At 38.8% G+C, this 21,439-nt stretch overlaps 1 protein-coding gene across 1 annotated transcript; it reads left to right on the top strand.

The window, feature by feature from the left end:
- Positions 1-2,571: 2,571 nt before the first annotated feature.
- Positions 2,572-20,521, top strand: PLAC8L1 (PLAC8 like 1). The gene is made up of 4 exons (XM_070933944.1): positions 2,572-2,699; positions 8,899-9,038; positions 13,448-13,584; positions 20,369-20,521. Exons 1-4 carry the CDS (start codon positions 2,572-2,574, stop codon positions 20,519-20,521), a joined length of 558 nt encoding a protein of 185 aa, XP_070790045.1.
- Positions 20,522-21,439: the final 918 nt, after the last annotated feature.

The raw sequence follows: 21,439 nt of genomic DNA, 5'->3' as shown, positions 1-21,439 counted from the left end.
TAAGGTTATTCCTGAAGGCATCTGTGGAGAGCAGATGCCATTTCTGCTTAACACACATTGTTAATTTCTTTGCTTTCCAGATTTTTTTTCTTTGTTAGCAAGCACAAAAATCTAGTGTTCCTTCATGGATTTAATGATTTCCTAAGTAGGGCTGACGAGCTGAAGTTCAGATTTGTGAAAGGACTGGAACAGACTGTAAAATGTAACATCAGATCCAGCCGCTTATGTTAACTAGGCATCAAGTCCCGCAGCTCTGCCTTTAAATGTGTGTGTTGAGATAAGCCATGTGGAAGAGTGAGAAATATAATTTTTATGGGCAACCCTTGCTCCACCTTCTCTTAATTTTTGTAGGTAATAATCCTCCAGATGTGGGTTTGAAAGATCTTTGTAAAATTTCCTGCAGTTTTGCTAGGACAGATTTAAGCTGAAAATCAGTTTTTGTACCTTACCGGTGGAAGAATTGGAGATGTTCCCTGAGCCACTAATTTAACCCTCTGAATGTTCAAAATGATCGGATTAAATTTTTAAGGCACTGAATTTTTTTAAAAAAAGATAGAGGGTGCACAAAATACAGAATAACATGCTCAGGACAGTTTATTCCTTTCCCATTTGCCAGAGGGAATTGTGATTGCTAAATAAACTCCATATCCTACACCCAGATGTTCTATAGTTAACTTCTATCTCCTTCTACAATTAGAAAACTAGGACAAAATAACCATATATAAGAACAGGATCCCACTTGAAGTACAAATTAGCACTGAAATGATTAAATGTATACATGCATATCGATATATGTAGATAAAGATATGCTGATTCACGTCAGTGGGCAAAAGGAAAAAAATGGAGACATTGACACAGCAAGAAGAAAAAGAGAGTTGGATAAAGAAAGTGTGCAAATAAACAGATCTCTCAGAGTTTTAAAGGCTCTCTTTACTCATTTTACCATCCATCTTGCCTATGAGTTCTGCCAATGGTTGGCTGACCATTTGTTTATTTATCAGTGCTTATGAACCACCCCTTTCCTGAAGGACTCTCATAGCCTAGATCCTAGAACATCAAAACAAAGAGTAAAAAAAAACCCCAAATGATAAAAGCTTCAGTCAAATCTAAAACTTAAGGAGGCAGCTGTGATCAAACAGCTTGACTGAAGGCATGATGGAATAAAACAGGTCTAATTTGCTTCCAGAATTTCAATAAATATAAAGCTGTATTTGCTAGCTGGGAAAAAATAATTCTATTACTGAGCTACCATATGAAGTGTATAAGTCTTGTATTTTAGAGTCTAATTCCAGATTCATTTTTGTTAAGGTTAAATTACAGCACTAAATTTATTCATTTATTAAATGTATTTGTTGCCCATCTCACATAAAAAGAAAAAAAAGATTAAAAAATTATAATATTGAATAATTAAAATTAAAATAATAGGCTTCATCCAGGGCCTGCTGAAGCTGCTGTGCAACTATTTTCTCCATAACCTTCCCTAAAAAATGGAGTTGAGACACCAGATGAAAGTTGTCCAGTAAAATGGAATCCAGCGCTGCTTCTTGAAAAGGGGGTGAACCAATGCCTCCTTAAGAGGGAGTGGAATAAACCCCTCTCTCAAAGAATTAACCACAACTAGGACCCAACCACACAACACTCCCTGAGGAGCCTTAACAGGCCAGGAGGGACATAAATCTAAGGAGCAGGTGGCTGAACTCACAGTCATTAGGACCATGTCCATTTTCTCAGGCCCAACAGGAACAAACCATTATCAGATAACAAAGCAAGTCTGTGCCTCCATCATCTCACTGAACCTTTATCAAAGCTGATGTTCAATTTGGAATGAATTCAAGCAATTTTGTCTGACAGATGCTCTGCTAATTTCTCCGCCCAGTTTTTAAGTAAATCTCTGAGTCCTCCTTCCTCAAGAGGGCTCATGTCACCTTAAACAAGGATGCCAGGTGGCTATCTGTTGATGCAATAAGTGCAGAGAAGTATTGTTGCTTTTTTTCTAAACCAGAATGAGCAACTTTAGCCAGACAACGCCACAAAGAAATGGTTGTTTTTTTCTGGAAGTACAAAGGCTGCAGAAGGAGAGATGAAGTGGATAAAATGCATGATAATGATGATGATGATGCTAGCCTTATCTAATTGCTAAATTTGAGAGACTCAAGGTGATTACCATTCAATAGGAACTATGAATCACGTATTTTTGATTGAAGTGGGTTTTTATTTGAGTGGTTTGGAAATTACTACTTCATGGCTAATAAAGCCACACCATCCAATTTCAAGCAGTGCATTTTAGAAGACCCACTCATGCTGCAGACAAAGGAGAGGATTGGTCATAGGCCATAGGTTGCCCTCTCTTGTTTTAAAATGTTTGAAGTTAGTTTTGTTACATTCATATTGAAGAAAACACATGCAGTAGAATGACTGGCCCTTGGGTGCATCAACTGTCTTGGAAAAAGTTGGTTTTCCACTTTCTTGTGACGCTACAATGGAGAATGTTGTGATGTCAGCATTCTTTAACAGCAAACTTTAGCAATCTTTATTCCATTCTTTAATCTACTGCCTAGCTGCTTCTTCCCAATGGACAAGTTTATAAGCTGCTGTTTTACTACAAGTGAGAAAAAGTCATTGTCTGACACAACACAATCTCTATTGATCCTTTCTCTGCCAGTATCTGGAGACTGGAACAACTACCTATCTATGTTGGGGTAAGAAAAAAAAATGCAGTTATATCTATTTATTTTGTCTCTGCCTGGGATGTTGCAAAATGCAGGAGAGGTTATATGTCTATTTGTATACTATAATTTTAGTCTCTAGAATGATTCTTAAAACATCTTACAAAAACTATCTTAGAAAGCTAAAGCATTCCAAATATCATAATCTACAAGATAATTACACTGTGTTAGAATTATGTTCTGGGGCCATCTGTAGAATAGAATAGAATAGAATAGAATAGAATAGAATAGAATAGAATAGAATAGAATAGAATAGAATAGAATAGAATTTTTTATTGGCCAAGTGTGATTGAACACACAAGGAATTTTTCTTGGTGTGTATGCTCTCAGTGTACATAAAAGAAAAGATATGCTCATCAATAATCATAAGGTACAACACTTAATGATAGTCATAGGGTACAAATAAGCAATCAGGAACAATATCAATATAAATCGTAAGAATATAAGCAACAAAGTTACAGTCATACAGTCATAAGTAGAAGGAGATGGTGGTGGGAATGATGAGAAGATTAATAGTAGTGCAGACTTAGTAACTAGTTTGACAGTGTTGAGGGAATTATTTGTTTAGCAGAGTGGTGGCATTCAGGAAAAAACTGTTCTTGTGTCTAGTTGTTCTGGTGTGCAATGCTCTATAGTGTCGTTTTGAGGGTAGGAGTTGAAACCGTTTATATCCAGGAGCGAGGGGTCTGTAAATATTTTCACAGCCCTCTTTTTGACTCGTGTAGTATACAGGTTGTCAATGAAAGGCAGGTTGGTAGCAATTGTTTTTTATGCAGTTCTAATTATCCTCTGAAGTCTGTGTCTGTCTTGTTGGGTTGCAGAACCAAACCAGACAGTTATAGAGGTGCAGATGACAGACTCAATAATTCCTCTGTAGAACTGAGGACTGTATATTATTCAATCAGATTATTCAATCAGATGGGGAATTTAGATGGATCTTCCTTGGCTGAAAATCTGTCACCTCCTTTTTGCCTGACATTTGAAAGGGAGGGAACACAAAGTCAGAGTCATTTATTGACTGGAGTGTAATAGTGGACTCAAATGGGATCCAGGAAAGTAACTCTTTTTTCCAGTCAGTCCGAATGTCAGGCACAGAATCAGAATTCTCACATTTTTGTGTGTGATGGCTTTCTCAGTATATTTCCTAGTAATTGTGGGCTTCCTGTGGATCAAATCGACTTCCCAGCAGTCCACTGTGGATTGTAGATACCAGTACATGGTGACACTACTTGTTTCTCAGTAACATGATGGTTTACTGCTGGGGAGGGGCATACATGAAAGCTAGCATCACAAAATCCCCAAAGTTCTTAACAACAACAACAAAGTTGCATTGTGTCCCAAATTGTAATGATATTGTATTTGAGAACAACATTCAGATAAATTTTACGCGATGCAGATGGCAATGCATTTTATCCTCAAAACAATGCTGTGGCAAAAGCTAAGACATGAGATTGCAATTTCATAAGAATGCAGACATTTGAGTTGGGGTTCTAGTTTGACACTCTGGCCATTTAATTTCATATCCACATCCTCTAAATAATTATCAGGCTCAGATGTGCTTTGCATAGAGTTCGATGTTCAAAATTTCCAAAGTCTATGTACAGGACTTTCCTTAGAGTTTCACAGCAGGACCTATTGGTTTATGGTATATGCACTGCAGCTACTTGCCTGATTTGATGAGGTTTTGAGATGATGGATGGATGGAATGGATGGATGGAAACTGAACAAGGAGAGATTCAACCTGGAAATAAAGAGATATTTTCTGACAGTGAGAGCAATCAACCAATGGAAAAGCTTGCCTTCAGAAGTTGTGGGAGCTTCATCACTGGTAGCTTTCAAGAACAGACTGGACTGCCATCTGTCAGAAATGGTGTAGGGTCTCCTGCTTGGGAGGGGGGTTGGACTAGATGACCTACAAGGCAGGGGTGAAATGCTCCCGGTTCGGACCGGATCGCCTGATCCGGTAGTGATGGTGGCGGGTGGTTCGGAGAACCGGTAGCAAAAATCCCTGCCCCCCCCACCATGCCCAGCTGAGCTGCACAATCATCAGAGGCTTTTTTTTTTTTACTTTTAAAAGCATTTTTTCTACAACCTCTTCCGATGAAAAAATGCTGTTGATCGCGCGGCTCAGCTGGGATCATCAGAGGCTTTTCAAAGCATTTTTTTCTGCAACCTCTTGACCGAAGAGATGGTAAAAAAAATGCTTTGAAAATTCTCCGACGATCCCAGCTGAGTTCCCTGATCGGCAGAGAGGCATTTTTTAAAAAGCCTCTCTGACGATCCCAGCTGAGTTCCTGATTGGCAGAGAGGCTTTTCAAAGCATTAGAAAAAATGCTTTGAAAAGTTAAAAAAAAAAAAGTTGGCCACGCCCACCCACATTACCCCCCACTACCACCACCAAGCCACGCCCACAGAACCGGTAGTAACAGATTTTACATTTCACCCCTGCTACAAGGTCCCTTCCAACTCTGTTAATCTGTTAATGATTGCATCCTAGAGAGAAAGAAGGAGAAATTATTCGTTAGAAGAATTCAAACCAATATTTGTGAACATACTTAAAGATTCTATTTGCCCACTTAACAAAAGTATTTAAATTTCTGGGGAAAAAAGTCTTTTATTTAAACCTGACAATCTGACAGCTGGGCAGCTATGGATTGATTGATGATTGATTGATTGATTGATTGATTGGTTCAATTTATATGTCGCCCTTCTCCAGAGACTCAGGGCGGCTTACAATGCGTTAAGCAATAGCCTTCATACTTTTGTATATACCTGCTTAGTAGGGCTTTTGCCCCCCCCTCCAGCGGTGTTTTTTTTAATACAAAGTCAGGTTATTGCCCCCACAAACCGGGTCCTCATTTTACCTACCTCGAAAGGATGGAAGGCTGAGTCAACCTTGAGCCTGGTGAGATTTGAACTTGCAGTAATTGCAGGCAGCTGGTGCTCCTTAGCAGCACTTTAGTCTGCTGCGCCACCAAGGCTCTATTATTTAGATTATTTAGATTAAACTTCATTGTGTCTTAATTCAAGGAATGTGTGCGGGAAGTCTAGGTAATTTTGTTTGCAGTTATGAATAGTGATGACCTGGAAGCAGTGGTGGGATTCAGCCAGTTCGCACCACTTCAAGAGAATTGGTTGTTAACTTTCTGAGCAGTTTGGCAAACTGGTTGTTGAAACAAATCATTAGGGCAGAGAACCAGTTGTTAAATTATTTGAATCCCACCACTGCCTGGAAGGAAAGAAAAGGAACCAAGCAGAGGGAGTTGGGTGGCATATAAATTTTTAACAACATTGGGAAACTAGCTATGGAACTCCATAAACAATAGTATCTACATGATTTCTGAAATACTTATGGAAGTATTTCATGTATTCTGAATAAGTATTATGAAATACTTATTGTCATCTTTGGAAATTAAGTTAACAATAGTTTTTGGAGTTCCATAGTTACAAGTTTCCTCTATGGATTTATACATGATGTATACATTTATACATTATACATGAACTTTCTAGTACTCTTGACTTACCCTTTGGCATATGTATTTTGGGCAGTGGTGGGATTCAGCCAGTTCGCACCACTTCTGGGGAACCGGTTGTTAACTTTCTGAGCAGTTTGGTGAACTGGTTGTTGGAAGAAATCATTAGGGCAGAGAACCAGTTGTTAAATTATTTGAATCCCACCACTGATTTTGGGACTTTTCCATTATATCCTGGAAACCAAGAAATTACTCCAGTTTTCTTGAAGCTCCTTTGGATTGGGATCAATCTTAAACATGAATAGAATAGAGTAGATCAGCTACTGAAATTAGTGTTTATCGTGAGGGTAAATAAAATGGGATCCAAATTAGTCTACTAAGTAGTGTAAAACAATGTTTCTTAAACGTTTTTCTCTTAGGAACCTTTTACATTTCAAAAATTTTTACGATAGCTGCACTCCTCTGCTAGAACCTCCAAATAAACTCAAGGTCCATATTTTAAATGTTTCCACCCACCTACAACCTGGGAGAATATTTATGGGTTTTTCCCCCATCGGTATCTTATCCCTTTGTCCTTGCTTGAGTGGGGAGAACAAAAATGAGTAAAGTTTTCCTCACTTATTAATCCTTTCTTAGCTTTCTGGGATCAGCATTTCCTGAAGAAACATTGGGGTACCTGTCATCCTGTTCCTTCAAATCCTCTCATAGACAATCTCTTAATTTTACTAGTATAGGTTATTACAGTTTGGGTACTTCAAACTATCTTTAAAATGAATTATCAGGATGAATGAAGTTCAAAATATTAACTGTGATATTTAGTTATTTATAAAATTTATTAGCTGGCCACCTTACCACAGGGTAACTGGGCGGCTTACAGTCATAAAAATATATCTATACATATACAATTAAAACATAAATAATTAAAATCAGACATTAAAACCTAAGGGCAAATGGCAGTGGTGGGATTCAATTTTTTTACTACCAGTACTGTGGGTGTGGCTTTGTGGGTGTGGCATGACTTGGTGGGCGTGGCTTTGCGGGTGTGGCAGGGGATGTATACTATAAAATCTCCATTCCCACCGCACTCCAGGGGAAGGATATTGTAAAATTTCCATTCCCAACCAACTCCAAGGGAAGGATACTGTAAAATCTCTATTTGGTTGGACTCGGGAAGCAGAGAATTGTTGGGGGCAGGGCCAGTCAGAGGTGGTATTTACCTGTTCTCCGAACTACTCAAAATTTCATCTAACAGTTCTACAGAACTGGTCAGAACCTGCTGAATACCATCTCTGGCAAATGGGGAGGGTGGGGCAGAGTGGGGAGAGGTGGGATCTGTTATTACTCAATTAACTACTTCCATTGTGCTGTTCCCACACTGGGGACCCAAGCCGACTGGCAAAATCACATCTTTAGGTCCTTACGAAAAGATAGGATAGTTAGGGGCCAACCTCTCATTGGGGGGTGGACAAGATGTTCTAGAGGGCAGGAGCAATAGCAGAGAAGGACTTCCTTCTGGATCCCGCCAGTCAGAATAATTGGGCTGATGGGACCTGCAGCATGCCTCCTCTGCCGGCATGATTGGTACAGGCCAATCCCAGTGGGGTGAGATGGTCCCACAAGTAACCTGGACCCCTGCCATGATGGGCTTTAAAGGTGATCACCAACACCTTGAATTGCACCTGGAAGCAGACTGGTAACCAATGCAGCTCACGGGGCAGTGGTTACAGGGGCTACTCTTGGGGCCCCAAAAACTGTCCACACTGTCATGCTATGCACCAGCTGTCGGCTTCCAAATGCTCTTCAAGGGTAGCCCCATGTAGAGCGTATTACAATAGTCTATCTGTGAGATGACCAGGGACTGAACAACTGAGCACAGGTAATCCTGATCCAGGAAAGGCATACGACATTTTACGCTCTTAAAAATTCTTTCTGATGCAAGGGCTGGGCTGATCAGCTTTTTTGGGGGGTGGGTGGGGGGAGGAATTTGGTGGTTTTGCTCCTATGCTTCTTCATGTCTGGCTAATATACATGCCTTGGAAGACACCTGCTGTTAAAGGTCTTTAAAAGAAAAGCCCGTGTAAGAACTCTGGAATCTTTTTCCTCCTTTCAGAAATATGAATACTTTTTAGTTTAGTTTAAAAGAGCATTCATTGTGGTGATGAAAAGTGCTACTCTGAAGAAATGTCTGTCTTTTCATACTGTATAGGGCTGGAAAATTAATATTGGGCAGGTGCATATAGAAATCTATATGGATGCTGCAAATTAATGCTGGAAGTATTTTTAAATAGCTGTTTTTTTCTTTATTGGAAATGAATGTGCACTGCAGTGCCAGGTATATTTTAAATTTTTTTTCCTATTGCCAATGGGGGAGATTAGCATCAACAAGAGGAAATGAATTTGAAGAAAGGGAGGGCTGGTATTACGACAAAACAGATTGATATTAATATAATGAATACTTTTTCTCCTTCCATTTGCAGATCAGAGATTGCTTGCTCTACAAACTGCTTTGTTTATAAATCTCAATTTCTTTTAACACTGTGTACTTTCTTTCTTTCTTTCTTTCTTTCTTTCTTTCTTTCTTTCTTTCTTTCTTTCTTTCTTTCTTTCTTTCTCTCAGATTCTCTTAACACCATTCATTCATTCATTCATTCATTCATTCATTCATTCATTCATTCATTCATTTATTTTTCCTTCACCAGGAGCAAAAATTCAGCTGAACCTGTAACAATCCAGCCCTGTGCCACTGGAACCCTTGTTACTTCCAACATGACAACCCTCTTACACAATGGAGGCAACTGGTCCACTGGTCTATTTGATATCTGCAGTGACAAGACAATTTGTAAGAGAACTGCATGATGTGTTGAATTAATTTTCAAAGCTGCCACCCAGACTTGCATGGGGAAAAGGAAGTTTTCATAATAGGTTGCTGATTGAAGCCCTTTGCCCTCCCTCCCTCCCAGCCCCCAGTGCAATTAAGGAAGGCTGTACAAAATGCATACTAGTGTACTTTTGAATTACTAAAGCAGTCATGGCAATTCCAAGTTTCACCGGATCCGTCAGTAGTTATTTTCACTTCTGTTTACCTTTTTGTACATGCACTGTACCTTCACTTCATTGGAAAACAACGAGCAGGAGTTTTGAGGAATAGCTGAACTAACAGGACCATCGTGGTCATGGTATAGCCTCTACTACTTCAGATTCACATTCTGAATTCTCTCCAACATGATACACTAGGGAGATGTGACATGTGCATATTATTCCATCCCCTTCAATGTTCCTGGAATCATGCTGGTGCATTTGGCACCAAATCACTGAGAAGCGCTGATAGAATTTCCTGTTGCTTTCTGATGGATGGAAAGAAGGAAGGAAGGAAGGAAGAAAGGAAGGAAAGAACTGTGTAAACCCATTTAACATGACCTCCCTCTTGTCTTTCCAAATAAACCTCTAGAAATATTTATTTTATTTTTATTATTATTATTAGTCATATTTCTATGCCGCCCACTCTCCGAGGGCTCTGGGCGGCTTACATCAAAGACAGTATACTAAATAGCATATTGCCCCCAACAATCTGAGTCCTCATTTTACCCACCTCGGAAGGATGGAAGGCTGAGTCAACCTTGGGCCGGTGAGATTTGATCCGCTGATCCGCTGAACTAGCAGTCAGCTGAAGTAGCTGCAGTACTGCACTCTAACCACTGCGCCACCTCGGCTCATCCCAATCTTAGCTGTTTCATTAATGACACTGGAGTTTCACCCACTTTTTAACTGTAGATCTTGGTTAATAAAAGGTTGATTTTATACCTGTAGAAATTATCAAGAGAACTAACTTTTGTGCCTATTTCATCATAACTTGGTGCTTTTCAAATATATTGGACTAACTCTACAAAGTTTTAGCTTGTATGAATTCATTGAAATTCAACCCTTCCAAAGGACACAGCTTGACTCTTACATTTACAGATTTACTGCAACTAAAGGAAGATGGGATTTGATCAGATTGTTTGACAAGTACCTTGCGCTGTTGTTATGTGATCGGAAAATATAATACCTGAAGCTCCACTGGGTTTTTTTCTGAATTCATTTTGGCAGTATCATTGTGGAGCCAAATAATGTGGTTGTGGAATTTCAGCTGAAGACCAGTAGATTTTGACTTTAGACCATCAGACATAACAGAGTTTAATGAAAAATGGTCATCTTTGTAGTCACCTGTCAGCCTCGCCTATCATTTTAAAATTTTCAACCTGCTTTCACTGGAATAATGGAAAACGCCAGAGCTCCCAGATCTGGCCTGTAAAGTTTTGGCAGCACTAGATAACAATATCACTTAATTAGGTCACTATTGACCATGTGAAAAAAATCTGGATTATTGAAGTATTAGATATCTACTTTTGCAACATAACTAAATTATTGTTTTCTTCAATGAAACTATGTGAGCTTTGGTTAAAGTTAAAAGCTGTTTCCTACTGATAGTTTTATTATTGGATCTAATTATCTTTAGATCTAATAGATAATTAGATCTAATTATCTTTTATGAGGACCCAGATTGTTGGAGGCAATATGCTAACTCTGTAAACCGCTTAGAGAGGGTTGTGAAGCACTATGAAACGGTATATAAGTCTAAGTGCTATTGCTATTGCTAATAAATAATAAATAAATAGAGGATAAGAATCTTCCAAGTGCTATTTAGTTTCTTTTTTTTAAAAAAAGAAGAAGATGGAAACTGCTAAAGAACTGCTAAAAAGTCTTTCAAACTTTCTTTAAAACAATAATTAAATACTTCAAATACCAGAATATTTCTTAATTAACAGGCAGTATGTCATTATTGTCATTCATTCCTGCCAGGATTTCTGTGACCAATCTAATGATTGATCTTGCAGCTTCCCTATATAATGGTAAATTTTCATATCCCCCGGTTTGTGTTTATATTATTGATTGATTATGTGCCATCAAAGCACTGTTGACTTTTATTGACTATATAGATAGATTTTAGGAATTAAGGAGAAATTTCCTAACAGTGAGAACAATTAACCAATAGAACATCTTACCTTCAGAAGTTGTAGGGGCTTCATCACTGGAGATGTTTAAGAAGAGACCGGACAACCAATTGTCTGAAATGGTATAGGGTCTCCTGCTTGAGCAGGGGGTTGGACTAGAAGACCTCCAAGGTCTCTTCTAGTTCTATTCTGATTGATTGATTGATTGATTGATTTATCCATAACGTTCGGTCGCTAAAATGGTCCTTCAAGTTTTCCAGTAGTGGACCCATTGCTGCTGTAACTGAGTCCATATTCACGCCATAGATAATATCTAATTATCAGATTTCATATTGTCTTCTTACATTGTAGCTTTCTCTAGATCTGTTTCTTAGTTTCTGGACAGTCATGTCTATTCATTTAGTTCTCAATTTGCGACCACAATTGAGCCCAAAATTTCTCTTGTTAAGTGAGACATTTGTTAAGTGAATTTTGCCCCATTTTACAGCCTGTCTTGTCCCAATTGTTAAGCGAATCCCTACAATTGTTAAGTTAGTGACACAGTTGTTAAGTGAATCTGACTTCCTTATTGGGAAAGTGAGTTCATGACCCCAGGACACTGCAACTGTTATGAATATGAACCAGTTGCCAAATGTCTGAATTTTGATCGTATGGCTCAGGGATGTTACAATGATTGTAAGTATGAAAAAAATAAGTCACTTTTTTCAATGCCATTGTAACTTTGAACCGTCACTAAATGAGTTGTTTTAAGTCAAGGACTACCTATATACATTAAGTTACTAGGACATTTTATTACCAAAACCACAACTGCACCTGAAAAGCCCACAGGAAATATTTAAGTTTTTTCCTGTTGGCTGAGAAATGTTAAAAATCTTACAGAGATTCTACACAGAACTGTTTCCATCACAATTCTCCATGTTTCCTTGTTTCTATTGACTGCAGTAGTGTCATCAATTTTAGATGCTTCATCTTTTTGTACAGGTAGTCCTCGACTTATGACCGCAACAGAACCTATCAGATGACTAACCTGATCTTATGACCCTTTTGGGTGGTGGTTCTTAACCAAACACCACCGTTCTTAAGCAAACCAATTGTTTGCTATGGTTTTGCTGAAAACTGGAAGTGTATGCCAGTTTTTAGCAAAAGTGTCTTAAAATATGGACTGCTGCAAGCAGTCATAAATGTTGGCTGGTTGCTAAGCACCCAAAATACGGTCATATGACCACAAAGGGTGGGAATGATCTTTGGAACTTTGGAACTGGTCATGAATATCCTTGGGAAGGTCCATCATAACTTCAAATAGTCACTAAGTGACAAGTCAGAAGTTGAGGACTAGCTATATATATATAAAACAACAGGTTTTTGTGCAGATTATTTTTCTTAAAAGAACTTTAATGTCTTGCTGATTTGGGGGAGGTATGTAGAAAACTACAACTTTTTTCCCATTAGAGAAGATCTTACTTTATAGTTAAAAGCTGGATATGATGATTATACAGGGTCCGAAATTAATGCTTCCATAACTGTTCAATATAGAGGTAGTCCTCGACTTATGACCACAATGAAGCCCAGAACTTCTGTTGTTAAATGAGACCATTGTTAAGTCAGTTTTGCCCCATTTTATGACCTTCTCGCCACAGTTGTCAATCACTGCAGTTGTTAAATTAGTTAACTTAATGATGTTAATTTGTGTTAATTATAACTTATTATGTTAATGTAACTTAATAGAATTACATTAGTAACTCGACTGTTGAGTGAATGTGATTTTGCTTGTCAGAAAGCCACAAAAGAGGAATCTTCTGATCCCAGGACACTGTAACCATCATAAATGTGAATCAGCTGCCAAGCATCTGAATTCTGATCACGTGACCATAGGGATACTGACAGGGTGGCAAGTGTGGAAAATGGTCCTAAGTCACTTTTTTTCAGTGCAGTCACAAAATGAATGGTTGTAAGTCAAGGACTACCCATATATACATATTTTGGTGGGAATGCCAAAAGGCCATTTCTGAGGGATTCTGGGATCTGTAAAAGGAATGCGAGCACAAACTGCTAGCCCTCCTTTTACAGATCCCAGAATCCCTCAGAATTGGGAGGCGTAGGGATGCTTAAGGTACATGTTTCACCCCTCCCCATCTCTAGGTTCCTAACTCTTCCTAATTTTTTGAGCCAAGCCCAGCAATGTGATCCCTGAGCTGACCAAAGCCATTGTGCCTCTCTCATCTTATTCTGATCTTTCTGTTTGTACTTCACGATATAGGTATGTGTGGCTTGTTGTGCAGCCCTTGTCTGGAATGTAGACTTGCGAGCAAGTATGGTGAGTGCTTTTGCTTCCCATTGCTACTGGGTTCAACCTTAGCCCTAAGAGCTGGCATCAGAGAGAGACACAGCATACATGTAAGCAGTGGTAAAATCCAATTTTTTTTTCTACCGGTTCTGTTGGAGTGGCTTGGTGGGCGTGGTGTGGCTTGGTGGACATGGCAGGAGAAGAATACTGCAAAATCTCCATTCCCACCATACTCCAGGGGAAGGATACTGCAAAATCCCCATTCCCTCCCCACTCCTGGGGGAAGGATATTGCATAATCCCCATTCCTTCCCCACTCCTGGGGAAGGATACTGCAAAATCCACATTCCCTCCCCACTCTGGGGCCAGTCAAAGGTGGTATTTTCCGGTTCTCCGAACTACTCAAAATTTCCGCTACCGGTTCTTCAGAACCTGTCAGAACCTGCTGGATTTCACCCCTGCATGTAAGTCTATGTTGTGCAGCATCCCCCTACCCATAATGTCCTTGGCCATAAGCATCAGCTCGTCTTCCTCTCCTCCAGTTCAGTTCCAGTGGGGGATATCTTGGTCTGGAAGAAATCCACTTGAATAACTTAATGGGTAGTAATGATTAAGTTGAAAATCTTTACACGGGTGAAAAGTTCAGAGCAGGCAGAACATTAAAAAAAATAAAATAAATCTCAGAGCTTCATAGGACACAATCTTACCACTCTGTTCTCTTTCCCCAAATCCCACATCTCTTGACCGCTAGGGTCAAAGATCTCTTTCCCTGAGAGTGCTTGGCTCCTTAATGCACAGTTAATACATTAAACTGCTAAAACAGTTGCTCCTTTAGCCTGAGATAAAAGACAAAGTATTTTCAAATGGCATGTTTCAGCCAAACAAATTCCTATCTTTTTTTTTTTTTAAAAAAAACATTGAATAAAAGCAACTGTTTGTCTTTGCCACAGCTGTAAAATTGCATTGTCCCCGAAGAGGAAACACACTTTTTCTATGTAAGCAGAAAAACTGAGGACCAAGGTCAATCATAAACTATAATTTCTGTGCCAATATATACAGTACTTTAATGCATGCCAATTGGAGTTATAGAGTCATTTTAACTTTTCAATAAAAATTAAAGGAATACAAGCTGTTTGGTTTTTAAGATAATTGCAATCCATGTTTGCCAAATGGCACTACACAAGAATAATATCTATCATCCACCTGCAGGAATGTATAGTGAGGAGAAGTGGACACATGTTCTAGGGCCGTGATGAGGTGGCACACAGAGCCATATCGCTGGGCACGCGAGCTCAGCTCCGCCAGCTGATTTTTGGGCCTTCTGGGACCACCAGAAGTCAGCAAATGGGCTGTTTCCAGTCCCCAGAGGGGCTCCAGGGGATGGTAAGACTGTTTTTGCCCTCCCCAGGCTCCTAGAAAGGCTCTGGAGCCTGGGGAGAACAAAAAACGGGTCTACTGGGCCCATCAGGCCAATTGCACAGGGGGGGGGATCGTGCACACATGCACGGGGGCAGGACACACAGAATTATGGGTGTGGGCACGTGCACACGCACGACCTCCTCCCTGCACTCCCCCCGCTTTTGGCACATGATGGCAAAAAGGTTAGCCATCACTGTTCTAGGGTGTTTTTGAATATGCATGCAGATCAAATAAATGCTTTTTAGGTTTGTGCAAACTGGATCGGATTGCAATTGTTTTTTTTTTTTTATTGAAAAAGTTTTTCGAATACAAGTTTTTCCCCCTTTTCCTCCCTTCTTCCCTAACCCCCCCTCACCACCCATCCCCCCCTGTGACTTCTTCTTCACAACAATAAACTAATTCATAATTAATTACATAATATTTTACCATACCCTTACTCACTCCTCAAAATACTGACCCTTAGCATAGTATTCTTATAACTCCGCTTTTCTCCGCTTTTCACAATCTACCCTTTTTCTCCTCCCCCAAACTTATAAAATATTATTATTATTACAACAACATAACCTTTACTTTTATATATATTAATTTAACATTTCAAAGCAGCCTTCTCCAAATTTAACATTTATTCAGTTCTATCCAATTCTTCCACTCCCCGAAATATATAACTTAAAAATCCTTTTTCTTAAACTAATCAATCACTAAACTAACCTATTTCAACCCAGTTTCCTGCAAGATTACCATGCACTACAATTCTAAATATAATCCACTGCCCACTCTGCTAAAATATACATATGTCTATATATACATTCCATTTTATAAAAAAAAGAAAAGACAATAACTTTAAATTTATAATTCATTTAGTATCTTCTTTGATGTCTTTCCACTAGATTATTAAATCCGTCATCCATAATAGGGTAACATAGCATCCTGGTGCAACAGTTTATTCAAAATCTTCAGTCATCTTCTGCCCCCATCAATAATGAATATCCTCATGTATATATAAAAGTAAAAACAACCACCCGAGTGACATTATAATTATATTCCATATAGTTGTAATTGTGGTTTTCATCAGGATTATAAATCCCCATCATCTTAGTGGGTAACAGCCAGATCTTCTGCATGCCTCAGCATGACTCTCTTGCCTTGTAACTCAAAATAGATATAATATATTTATCGGTAAAAGAAATCCAAAATAGATAGTTCAAATCCAACAGTGTAAGGCTCTTTCCACATCCCAAAATCACGGCATTGCAGAGATCTGCCACTTTCCTCAAGATAGTGTTAAACAATAATTCGCCTCCAATATCTTTTCACATATTCATTTATTTTTTTTAAAATCCCTGGCTTCACTGTTGCTTGGTTTAGAAACTACTATTTCTACGAGATCTGTTTCTTTTCTTTTTCTTTTGCGGGTTGCATTTCCATCCAGATTTCCTTCCTACAAGTTGTGTATCAGCTGTTCGGTTGTCATTCTGCTTTGTAGATTGATCTTGTTGGTTTTGTTTTATTATCTCATATGTCTTTTCCATCACTTGTATATCAACTAATTGATTTGCGCACTTGTCTGTAAGTTGATAGTTCATCACATTAGAATCAGATGACACTGCTCTCAAATTTATAGACAGTCCAGCTGGGGTATCCAAAGAGTCCAAAGACAGTTTATCTACCACAGCCTCTGTAATTTGATGTTTTCCCTTTATTTCCAACTCCTTTTGCTTGTCCTGTATTATGCCTAAAGATGTTAAATTTATTTTTAAAATTTTTTGATAAAATTCTTCCGCTTTTTCGACAGTATTCAGTTGGTATCTTACTCCTTGGTATCTCAATATTAAACCAACTGGGACGTCCCACCTAAATAGAATATTCCTTTTTTTAACTCATTCACTAGAAAACCAAATTTCTTCCTCTCCATTAACATCTTGGGCGGGAGTTCCTTAAAAATCCAAATCTTTCTTCCACGAAATTGCAAAGCAGAATCATAAGAATTCTGGACAATATTATTTCTAATTTCTTTGTCTGTAAAATAAATCACCACATCTCTAGGCAATTGCCTTTGTTTTGCCAACCAGGAGTTTATTCTATAAATTCTGTCAATCCTGCAAAACACTTCATCAGGTTGAACCTTTAAAATCCCAGCCAGAATTTCAGAGGATATCTTCCTTAAATCATCTCTGTCATCTTCCTGCAAACCTCTCAGTCTAATTGCATATTCTGTAAAATTGTATTGGATCATTAAAACTTCTCTTTCAATCCTCTGTTGTACATTTGTACATTGTACATTTTCTTCATTAACAGACTTTTGATCAGCCTCCATTTTAAGTTTGTCTTCTGAACTATTATCCTGAATGTTTACCAAATCCTTTTTAATTTTTTGGATCCAATTTTTTGTTGAATTGGATCAATCTAATGCAAATAAGTATCCATTCCTGAGCGTCTGAATTGGTCCAATTCAAATTGTCAGTTTGAATATAAAATAAACCTTGACTTCCTTAGGAAATCCAATTTGATTCAAAGTGGCACAGCCTTTTAAGAATAATTTGAAGCAAATAGTCAAGCTGCATCAATGTGACAAAGATTTCCATTGCCCTAATACTCATCTTGCCTTTCCTGTAAAATGAAAACATTAGAAGTTCTCCTGCCAAGGAAGCACGACATGATGCAAACGTTCTTTAGGGCTACCGCAACTTAGTTTAGAAGAAAAGATGGAGTGCCAGCACTGATTTTGTTCAGGGCGCATGAGAAATGTTGTGGTGTAACACAAACTATATGAAATTGAAGTTGCATAAACTGGTTACAGCTTAATATAAGTCCTTGCACTTATAGCATTGCATCATGCTTTGAGTAGTAGAGATGTAAATATTTTCAGGAGGAAAAAAAAAATAGCAAAGGTGGCCCATTTTCAAATTATACAACTATGTGCAATAAATAGTGGCAATAGGAAAGGAATAGGAAGTATTTCATAAATAATTACAAGAGGATGATTGATCCTGCATCTTTTGTCTAGCTCCTTAGCAATTCAGAGAATACAGGAATGGTTTGCAATTATAGTTTGTCCGTGGGATAGACTAAATAAGTATTTAGTTATTAAATTAAATTACATTATTAATTTAATTTAATGTACATTAAGTTATTAAATTAAACTAATTATTTTAAATTAAAACCAGTTTAATATATCTGAGCTGAAAAAAAAAGAAGAATTAGGCTGATGTAGTAATGAAAGTGCTGGCTTAGAAGCCAGGAGGTTTTAATCCTGCCTTAGGCTTGGGCCAGTCACTCTCTCTCAGTCCAACCCACATCACAGGGTTGTTGTTGTTGTGGGGAAAATAGGAGGAGGAGAGAATATTAGATATGTTCGCCATCTCGAGTTACTTCTGAGGTAATAAAGGCAGGTTAAAAAAAAACCTTAAAAAAGCAAATCCAGTTGACCACTAGTTCAGCAGAGTGTTACTGACAAAGAAATAAATTTAACATGAAATAATTTGTCATGGAAGTGATTGCCTGCGAAGGCTCCTGGATTGGGGCTGAAAGGTGAAAGCGGAAGCCGTATGCTCAGTCCCATATTTGGGTAGACCGGGTTGCCCTGATAAACTGGTCTCACCAGAAAAACAGTTCAACAGAGGTGTGTCTTTCTCCTTCCAACTAGTGGTTAGTGGTGCTTTGCAACCCAGGTATTGTAGTCTTATTTTAAAATGGGTAAAATTTCAGGATATTGCCAAATCTTTCAAGAGTTTCATTCTCACTTGAAATCATATAAATTCTAAGACTCTTATCCGAATCTTGCAAGGTCTCAGGAGATTGTGAATGACCTCCGAAGATTTTGGTAACTAGCCACGATCTTGCCATTTTATTTACTTAAAGATTCATACTTAGTTGATGGTCTAATGCAGAGGTGGGGAGCTATGGCCCTTTTATGACTTGTGGACTTCAATTCCCAGAATTCTTATAATCAAATTTTATAACACTGGAAGTTATTCAAGTTGGGAAGGCTAGCTGAATTCACACATTTATAAGATGTCTTCAGGGAGATTCTGGAATTCAGTTCAGCTGCAGAATGGCTGGGGAGGAGAAATATTTTGTCCGTTTGGCTATTTTGTCCAATTGGGATGCAGTTCAACACAGGGAGAGCCTTACTTTTGAATAAACATAGATAGAAAGGATGGTCGCAAGAGAGGAATACAGCTGCTGTGAGAGGATTGGGAAGTACAAAGATTGTTTTTAAAGTGGAGTTGGGGAAAACCAGGGATTCCTGTTTCCTTCAGAGGTAGAAAAAGTGATAGAGGTGGCTGGAAAGTACAGATAGTCCTTGACCTATGACCACAATTGAGCCCCAAATTTATGTTGCTAAGTGAGACATTTGTTAAGTGAGTTTTGCCCTATTTTACAACCTTTTTTTGCCACAGTTGTTCAGTGAATCACTGCAGTTGTTAACTTAATAACATGTTTGCTAAGCGAATCTGGCTTCCCCATTGACTTTGCTGGTCAGAAGGTGACAAAATGGTGATTGCATGACCTTGGGATGCTGCAACGGTCATAAATACGAACCAGTTGCCAAGCATCTGAATTTTGATCACATGACTACAGGGATACTGCAATGGTCGTAAGTGTGAAAAACAGTCATAAGTCACTTTTTTCAGTGCCATTGTACCTTTGAATGGTTGCTAAATGAACTGTTGTATGTCAAGGACTATCTGTAATCTGTCAGAGATGATGCAGTGGATCTTGCATTGAGTCGGGTGACTCTGTGGCCCCTTTCAATTTAGATTCTGAGATGGAAATGGGGAAAAAGCTCACAAAATGGCAAAGGCTTTGTTGCCTGGGCAATATGCAGTGATCACAAGAAGGAGACAAGGTGAGCAGCAGTTGTTTGATGGCAAAGACAAACCCCGTAATTAAAGGCCTATGCAAAGAGGGAACAGGAACTGACTAATTTTTTTTTTTTTTTTTAAACTAATTAAGGGTGGATTCAGGTATGCCACTGATTTTGGGGCAGTAGAGGATGCAGCATATTCAAATGTCAGCAACTCAAAAGCAGATACTGACACTATAAAATTAGAGTCAGGAGCTGTGGAGTGCCCTTCTGCTTCTCCACAAGGGAGAAATGGCTCTGCCATGTTATTTAGAGATTTCCGTTTCTCGGACTGAGGAAAATGTGGAATGCAATGGGTTGGTGACACTGTCATTTGGATTATTTCTGTATCTAAAGAAATCAAACTATTACCTCCTTTCAGGGAAAGCTCATTGGTGTGGAAGCGAACTGTAATTTCTATTTCCCTCCCTCTTTTTTTATATAACACACACACACACACACACACACACACACACACACACACACACACACAAGGTTAGAGTCTGGGGAAAGAACTAGAATTAGAATTTCTTCTGTGGAGAAATTCTAATTAGATCAGCGTTTAGTGGCATGGAAAAATGGTTTCTCAGTCTATCTAATATGGAGAGATTCTTTTCTGTTCTTCCCCAGGGAACTCTCTGCGAAGATTGGATGGCAGTTCACTGCTGCTGGCCTTGTGCAATCTGTCAAATGGCTCGAGAAATGAGGATAAGACCTCTGTTCCAGGTCTACAAAATGCACCGGTCCCCTCCTCCTCTTCTGGCCAAAGATGTACGTGTTTAAAAATGCTCTCCCCCTCATCTCCAGAGGCCCCTTTAAAGGCAAAAAGATGTTCCGTGTTCTCTTCGCTCCGGCCGCAGTAGTTCATAGTGCCATCAGGGCCTCTGGAGTTTGGCACCACAATATATGCAGTCAGTTCTGTTTGCTTTGCATAGTATTTATCCTTATGGCTTTAACCATCTGCATTGTCAGGATGCCCAAAGTATTTTGACATTTTCCCCTTTCCCAAGTAAGCATGGCTCAGTTTTCAAGCACAAGCAGTTAATTTCGCTTAGGTTCTTCTTCTTCAATCCTTGCATATCCCTGCAGGCACTTATGCTTGACAGATGATCAGAAGAAACTCTTCAGCTCTGACAATTTTTAAATTAATCATTAGCAGATAAGTTTAAATGGTGCTCATCATGAACTGGGGCTACTGTTCATGAATCAGGTTGTTTGTTTCTGAAATGTGGCACACGTTTCATTTCATCCAACCTTTTGTTCTGCTTCCAAGAATCAGATGTGGACATAGTCATAACTCCCTTCCTAGGATACACTTTCCCAAAATAACCAGAGATTCCAGCAATGTGCAAATCTTTAGGGCAGGAGGCCACAATCTTGGGGTGCAATTAGCATATTAGAAATGTGGGCTCTCTTCCAAAAATGGCTGCAGGGCATCATCTTATTCACAGATTGGATTCAGTGAGTGCCATGACTTCACCTATTAAAAGCATCTATTTATCAGCATTTTCCTTTGGTCCTTTTCTGTGGAAAGGGGGATACTTCTAAAGACAACCCTAGAATGCATCCAATCATCTCTTTTGTTTTCTAAAATCGACTATGAGGTTCATGGGGGGTGGGGTGGGGGCCAAGAGACATAAGTGTGTCCAGCAGTTAACAGTACATTTTATTTGAGCTATTCCAGTTTTTATTCCTTTTTTT

The sequence above is a fragment of the Pituophis catenifer genome, unplaced genomic scaffold (assembly GCF_029215685.1).
Source record: "Pituophis catenifer annectens isolate HBS135680 unplaced genomic scaffold, rPitCat1.0.hap2 SCAF_2, whole genome shotgun sequence".
Taxonomy (NCBI): domain Eukaryota; kingdom Metazoa; phylum Chordata; class Lepidosauria; order Squamata; family Colubridae; genus Pituophis; species Pituophis catenifer.
The sequence above is the reverse complement of the archived record's forward strand: the minus strand, read 5'-3'. Positions and strand labels throughout refer to the sequence as shown.

Bases quoted from the DNA above. Each gene is read 5' to 3' on its own strand.
- PLAC8L1 (XM_070933944.1), top strand. From the start codon at position 2,572: ATGGACAAGTTTATAAGCTGCTGTTTTACTACAAGTGAGAAAAAGTCA. The intron at 9,039-13,447 runs GTAAGAGAACTG...TTCACGATATAG, and splicing joins CTGCAGTGACAAGACAATTT to GTATGTGTGGCTTGTTGTGC. The intron at 13,585-20,368 runs GTAAGCAGTGGT...GTTCTTCCCCAG, and splicing joins GAGAGAGACACAGCATACAT to GGAACTCTCTGCGAAGATTG.